The following is a 7,704-nucleotide window of genomic DNA, read 5'->3' on the forward strand; positions in this document are numbered from 1 at the left end:
TATTTTCACCAAAAGATAAAAAAAAAAAAAAAAAAAGGTTTCCAACTGGAGGTAGTTGGGGTGTGGAAACCAGAGGCAGGCTAACTAGAAGTGGGGCATTTTATACGTTTGATTTGGGGAGCATATTTGACTTTCTCTGGTTGGTTTTGAGTTGGGAGCAAGGGCAACAAATAGTGAAGCTGGTAGTGATTGACCAAGTCCTGACTGTTCTGGGTTGATTGCTGCAGAGGTTGTGGTTTGGCTTCTGGGCCGGTTGCTGCAGAAGTTGTGGGTCAGAGTTCTATTTTTAGAGATTGTCTGGCTGTTGTCAGTTTGTATATTCAGTCTCTCACTATCTGTCCTGTTGCGCAAGCCAAAAACCAAGGAATCATCTTTAATACTTCCTTCCCCGCCTCCCATACCCAATCCATCACCAAGTCCTATAAATCTACCCCTCGTCAAATATCTGTCCAGTCTGTCACTTCTTTCCATCTCCATCACCATAACATCAAACTGTTTTCTCCTTTCATCTACTAAACAGCCTCCTAACTTGGTCTGTCTGCCTCCACTGCCCCCTCCTCAATCTATTGGCAGAGTAATTTTTTTTCAAAAACATCATCTCTATGCTTAAATTACTTTAGTGGCTTCCCACAGGATAAAGACCAAATCTTTAGCATGGCCTCCAGTGCTCTGCATGATCTGGCTGCCATCCTCAGCCTCTTCTTTCTTTCTGCTTGAGTGAAACTGGCCTTCGTTCAGTTCCTGGCTCATCCTCCCACCTGTCACAGTGGATTTATTGGAAAGCTATGGGCAGCTCCAGAATCCAAGGAATAGTGCAAGGACCAGAGTAGGAGCCTGTACAGCTCCAGGGATACAGGTAGTAGAAGCAAAATGAAGTCTCATCAGGGCACCTATGATGGGACATATTAGCTCCAAAGCTCCCCCGCTCCCTGCATCACTCTGCTTAAAACCCAAAATCCCAGAGGGCAATTAAATAGCCCTGTCTGGCTTGGGTTACAAACCTATCCCTTGGTCAGGACACCTTGAATAAAAGTCTCAATAAAGCTTTAAAACACAAGGATAAAGGAATTCCCCAAAAGGAAATTGGGGAGTTCTTACTGAGAAGAAGAGGAATAGATGCAGGATGGCCAAAAAATCAACAAATGTCCACTAAACACAAGTGTTTTCCACTACCTGGAATGCTTTCCTCTCTTCCCTATTTAGGTAGTTAATCCTCCTAAATTTTCAGGTCCCAGGTTAACTGTCCCTTCATTAGGAAAGCCTTCAGGTTGAATTCTATCTCAAAAAGTTGAAGTCCTAACCCCTCCCTGGTACTTGGGAATGTTGCCTTATTTGGAAAGAGTCTTTGCATGTAATCATGTTAAGATGTGGTCATGCTGGAGTAGGATTGTCCCTAAATGAATAATTTCTTTTATAAGAAATCAGCACAAATCTAGTTTCTATGTGGCAGAGGTTAAAGATGTCCCAAATGTTCAGCTTCTCCAAACTGCTGTACCACTCCACCATCTCTAAAATAACTACTCTTTCTCCCCTCAGTACTCTTCCTCCTGTCTTAGGATCTGGTAATTCGCTGCAATGTCTCACAGAACTCAAGAACCATACTTAAAATTATGGGGTTTATTAGAGAAGTAATGAACAGGTTACAACTCGGGGTCAGGATCAACTCAGAAGTAACAGAAACAATTCAGGATACAGTTCTTCAATCACCGAACCATACTTAAAATTATGGGGTTTATTAGAGAAGTAACAGGTTACAACTCGGGGTCAGGATCAACTCGGAAGTAACAGAAACAATTCAGGATACAGTTCTTCAATCAGAACAGCTTCTTCTCTGCTGCTACCACTGGACCCTGCTCCAACAAGTGTTAACAGCTCTTAGCTTGGTGGGTCAGCAAGCCTCACCGAAGCCATCTCACACTGCCATCACTCTTGGCTGCTGCCACACTATCTCTCACTGTCTTCAGTGTTACAGTTCCTTCTTCTCTCTCCATGTTTCTCTCTAAAACCTCTGTTAGGGTAGCTGGTTATACAGCAAGCTTATCATCAGTTTCAAGGCATGTTCTCCACCCCTAGCAAGACCACAAACACTTACAAGGGTTCCATGCACCTTATTTGCATTAGCAGACTATCCAATCCCTGCAAGTGTTTCACATACCTTATTTGCATAGTCCCGGCTAGTCATTTAATGGGAGTTACAAGACCATGGCTAGAAAGGCCATATAAAAGCAATTCATTGCACTGCAGGCCTTAATACAAGTGGCTGGTGTCCTTTATGAAGAGGGAAATTTAGATACAGACATACAGGAAAAAACACCATGTGACAGTGGAGGCAGAAATCCAAGTGATGCAACTATAAGCTAAGAATGCCAAGGATTGCTGGCAACCACCAAAAGCTAAAAAGAGGCAAGAAAGGATTCTTCTCTAGAGCCTTCGGAGGGAGCATGGCCCTGCTGACACCTTGATTTTGGACTTCTACCCTCTAGAACTGTGAAAGAATAAATTTCTATTGTTTTAAGCTACTCAGTTTGTGGTTCTTTGTTACAGCAGTCCTAGGAAACCAACACACCTTCCCAAGAGAGTCAACATTCTCTATTCTGTTCTTTCATAGCACCATACACCTCTCCTTCATAGCACTTGCCACTGTGGTGATTTTACACTTATTTGTGATAGTTTGAATTGCATCCACCTCCCCCAATAGGCTAAATGGTCCATGAGAGCAGAGCCCTTGTCTGTTTGGCTCACTATGGTATCTTCAGTGCCTAGCACAGTACCTGGCAAAGCAAAGACAGTCAATAGACATTCATTTGATGCATAAATTAAGCCATAAGGGTACTTATTTTCCCACTGATATGAATTACACACTGCCCCCTTAGCAGGCAAACTCAGCTAAAATGTTCAAACTTTTTTTTCCCATTCATACTTTATCACATACATTTTTCTCATTTTGTCTTTAAAACAATGTAGCATGAATCCATTTTACACACGAAGAAACTGAGGTAGAGAGTTAGGGAATTTGTTCAAGATCTCATACCTAGTAAAAGATCTACAAGGGTTACAAACCCAGGTCTCTGATTCTAAAACTCAAGTTCAAAGCTACTATGTGTGTCCAGTGGTGAAGACCTCTTCATGAGAACATGCCTTTCACAAAGAATCTCTTTCATTCTTCCCCAGAAGAGAAGAGGAAATGAGAAGACGCGTTTGGTGCAGAGCCCCAATTCTTACTTCATGGATGTGAAATGCCCAGGATGCTACAAAATCACCCTGGTCTTTAGCACAAACAGTAGTTTTGTGTGTTGCTTGCTTCACAGTCCTCTGACTGCCAATAGGGGGAAAAGCAAGACTTCCAGAAGGATGCACCTTCAGACAGAAGCAGCCCTAAACACACCTTGAATCAAGATGAGTGGGAAATCATCCCAATAAACACATTTTGGATGCTTTTTTTTTAAGTTACTATGTGATATTGGCTCTCAATAATACTGGTTATCTCCTTAACCAAAGGCCTTAAAGATAGAACTCATTCATCTGTAAAACTGGTTTTCAAATAAGCTCATTTTCATGTAAATCTGATATGCCCCATAAAGGTTAGTATCTTAGTCAGGGTTCTCTAGAAAAACAGAACCAGTGAGACATATATATGCATGTATATATATATAGAGAGAGAGAGATTTATTTCAAGGGAGTGGCTCACAGTATCATGGGGGACTGGCAAGTCCAAAATTCATAAATCAGGCAGCAGGCTGGAGACTCCTGCTGGCTCACAGGATTGTGGGGGGATTGGCAAATCCAAAATCTGTAAGTCAGGCAGCAGACTGGAGAATTCTGCAGGCTTTCGTTCCAAGAGCCGTAGGTCAGGCAGCAGGAAGAGTGCATAGTTGAAAGACAGCAAGTTCTGCTGAAATTTCGATTTACATTTCTGAAGGCAGACCACATCCTAAGGAACTCCCCTTTCAACTAACTGATTGATTACGTTAGAGTAATTACATTATAGAAGGAGATTAGATTACACTATGAAACAGCAACTAGTCTAGTGTTTGGCAAAACCCCGGGGACCATAGCCTAGCCAAGTTGACACATAAAATTAACCATCACAGTTAGTCAAATTTGTAAAATGTTGATCCAAGGAGAGAGTAAAGAAATAAATAAAATAAAATAAAAACTCTGGGCAGATGCAATTTGACAGAGAATCACAATGCTTGCCAAACGTCTTGCTCTTTCGGTCATTCGTGGTAAGCTGCACTGAGCATGAGAGAAGGAACAGAGATGTGATCATTTAAGTAGCCTGTTCCCTAAATTTCATCCACAGATTATAAAAAGCATTTCAATTTATCCAAAAAGGCTTCACAATTTCAGGTTTATTTCTAGGTAATGAAGGCTGGTTGGCAAAGTAACAGAGAATGATCTCAGTTCCCAGGACTTACTCAGGAAGGGACTGAAGAACATAGAACTCACCAGGAAACGAAATGCAAACCCTGCAATTATAAGGAGGAGTCTTTCTTCACATCAGCCCCAGCAATGAGATGGCAAAGATGCTTGTGAGGAGGCAGTAAGGATAATAAGGCAGGCTATCATTTTCTCTTTTATTGCTTGATAGAGTTCCAAAACCTGCTAAGGGCATGTTTACAGGTAACAGCAGAAATTGCTATATGATGGTTACAGTGGTTTTCCCTTGGAGGTCTCATGCTTGTTTATTTGATTTTTTTTTTTTTTTGTGCCGGTGAAAATGACAGTACCAGAGAAGGAAACTAAGTTACCTACTATGTGTTCTAGATACATAACAAGGGTGAATGGTGTGGTTTTCTGCATTTAACGCTTAAGAGGTTCTGCCAACTCCTGGATCCTTGGAGAACATTGTGCCTTCATAGCAGCTGGCTTGACTTTAAAGACGTCTGGATCATAATATACAATACGCACAGGAGTCCTGAAATGGGAGATGGAAAGGAATTCAACCTGAAATACGGTAAACAGAAAAGGGAACTAACATTTCTCAAGCATCCAGTATGTGTTGTTGTTGTCAGTTGCCATTGAGTTGATTTCCACTCATAGCGACCCATGTGTTAGGCACTATGATATTATCCCACTTAGATTTTCATAAGCACCCTATGAAATAGGTATCATGACCCCAATTATAGAGACAAGGAAATGAAGGATCAAAATGGTTATAAGAATGGTTTATGGTCAAATCCAAATTTGCATATCTATCAGATTCCAAAGTTGGTGGTGCTATTTCAACAGAAAGTGAGTTCTGGAAATGTCTCAATAATCTGGCAATGTTAAAACAGGCCAGACAGTCATCTGGAGGACTTGAACAATTCAGGTTTTTTAAGTTCACCACCCTTAGCATCTTATCACACATAATAACTTCACCACTGAGATAAAGTCTTGAGCACTAAATCTTATTCTTCCCTTCCCTTCTTCACGGAACAGAGAATGAGTTTCATTTCACTTGATGCTGAACTTTATTTTTTTAAGGATAAACATGTTGTAAAAAATTTTTGATCTTTTATTCCATAAGAACTAACATCTTTCCTTTTCCCGGAGCTCAAGACATTTGCAAATTTTTTGGTCTCTCCTAGGTTCTCCTGATGATGCTTAAGCAGGGGGATCACGTGTTAGCCCTTACATAACAAAACAAATTGAGGTCCTCCCAAAAGCGAACAGGAATTAGAAGCAATTTCTTCTTTGTTAGATGTATTTGCTTATTTTCTTATTTATTTGAATTAGGTCATACATTTCCATGATGAAAAACCATTGAAAAAATACAAAAGCCTATTTAGTGAAAAATAATCTTCCTCCCATCTCAGTTGCCTAGGCCACCAAAGGCAACATTGTTACTAGTTTCTTCTTTATTCTTCTGAGATATTTTAGGCATATGTAAACATATATATGGTGCATATGTGTTTTTTTCTAACACAAACTGCAACATATTATGTGCTCTGTTCTGCAACTTGTTTCACTTAACAACATATGTTAGAAACAATTCCAAATCCATACCTATAGAGCTGTCTCGACAGTGAGGTGTAGAATTACCTTGCAAAAAGTGGCCTTTGTTCTTGGTTCTTTTGCGCCATACCAACACCTTAGGCTAATGAGTAGGGGCTGACCAGACCAAGAAGGACCACCCGGAGGCCCGATGTTGACTAAATATGATGTAATCTATCATAGCCATGTGATGAGGCTGATGAAAGCCCTCAGCGCTAAGGCTCAGATGAGCTTCCTGATTGGTGACCATGCACAGGAGATGGTAGTGTATCCCTCTTTGGGACATGGAAGATACACGCTATGACCCCTCCCAGAACTCACCCTATGCATCTCTTCATTTGCATCCCTTTTGGCTGTAATAAAGTTGTAGTTTTAAGTATGGTATACTCTTCATGAGATTCTGTAAGTTGCTACGGTGAATTAATAAACCCACAGGGGCAGTGAGAGCCAGCAGGGGCTGGCATCAGCCTATGTAGAAGTCTGAAAGAAGATGTCATTCTAACATGTGACCTCTGACCCAGCTTCAAGTGGCTAGGGTTGGAGAGACAGTGTATCATGTGATGGCTGAAGATGACAATAGAGAAATGGGAAGATGAGGACTGGATCCATTCCCATATTTTGGGGATTGGATTTATGCTGATCGTTACTACGCAGTTAGTAATGAAGGTGGGATTTGCCCACTGTGCCTTTTGTTTAGTGCAGTCTTATAGATCTAGTTTCAATACCAAGTCCACTAAACCTTTAATTGTAGCTTTGTATTTGTGGTAAGAAGATCATAGATTTGTCATAATAAATGTAACAAGTAAGTGAGATGTTTTTAAAATTTTTTTGTACAATTTCTACAATTCTTTTCATTGGCCTTTTAGGTCCTCCTCTCACCAACACCCCAACTTTTCCTGTCCCATCTTAGCATTAAATTGACATACCTTGTATTTGGATTAGCTAGCTCCTGAATTCTGGGAGAAAGTTTGGGATGGGTAGCAGCATAAGATACTGGCCAGCAGACATCACGGACTGGTAAATAATCTTGATGAAGAGGCTTGCTCTTAGCTAGAGTTGTTATTCGAGGGCTAGCTTTAGCATGTATGGCAGCAGGGGATATCTATAATGGAAACAAAGACATCCAAAAATATATCCCAAATTTCACCACTTTCTCTATCTCTACTGCTACATCGCTAATCAAGTAACCATCATTTCTCCCCTGGATCACTGCAAAAGACTCCTAACTGGTCTCCCTGCTCCCATTCTTGCCCCTCTGCAATCTAATCTTGGAATAGCACTTACTTAGGAAAAGAATGAATGTTTACTGAGTGCATAATATGAGCCAGACACTGTACTGAGTGTTCACCTATAGTATGTGCACTTGAAATCATGGAAACCGCATGTGTTTCAGAGTAGAACTGTGCTCCACAGGGTTTTCAATCCCTGATTTTTCAGAAGTAGATTGCCAGGCTTTTCTCTGAAGTGGACTCAAACTTTCAACCTTTTGGTTAGCAGCTGAGACTGTTAACTGTTTGCACTGGTAAAATTTGTGCCTTCTATATCATGGAAGAAAAAATAGGGTCAACACTAAACCAAAAAAACTAAACCCATTGCCGTCGAGTCGATTCTGACTCATAGACTAGGGGTCCTAATATATGGCATAAAGAGCATACAAACCGTAATTAACAATACACAAACACAAGAAGATAAGATAGATAAATGGGATCTCCTAAAAATTAAACA

At 40.7% G+C, this 7,704-nt stretch overlaps 1 protein-coding gene and 1 pseudogene across 1 annotated transcript in view; one reads left to right on the forward strand and one right to left on the reverse strand.

Annotated features, from left to right (window-relative positions):
* Window positions 1-3,134: 3,134 nt before the first annotated feature.
* LOC101355983 (40S ribosomal protein S27-like) lies at window positions 3,135-3,379 on the forward strand (annotated as a pseudogene).
* A 1,424-nt stretch (window positions 3,380-4,803) lies between these two features.
* SPMAP2L (sperm microtubule associated protein 2 like) overlaps window positions 4,804-7,704 on the reverse strand; it is an 88,251-nt gene continuing 85,350 nt past the window's right edge. Inside the window, exons 10-11 of the mRNA XM_023737305.1 lie at window positions 6,906-7,081; window positions 4,804-4,918 (exon numbers count right to left, since the gene is read on the reverse strand). Of these exons, the coding sequence (XP_023593073.1) occupies window positions 4,804-4,918; window positions 6,906-7,081 (291 nt within the window). The remainder of the gene's footprint in view (window positions 4,919-6,905; window positions 7,082-7,704) is intronic.

The sequence above is a fragment of the Trichechus manatus genome, unplaced genomic scaffold (assembly GCF_000243295.1).
Source record: "Trichechus manatus latirostris isolate Lorelei unplaced genomic scaffold, TriManLat1.0 scaffold00101, whole genome shotgun sequence".
Classification (NCBI taxonomy): Eukaryota; Metazoa; Chordata; class Mammalia; order Sirenia; family Trichechidae; genus Trichechus; species Trichechus manatus.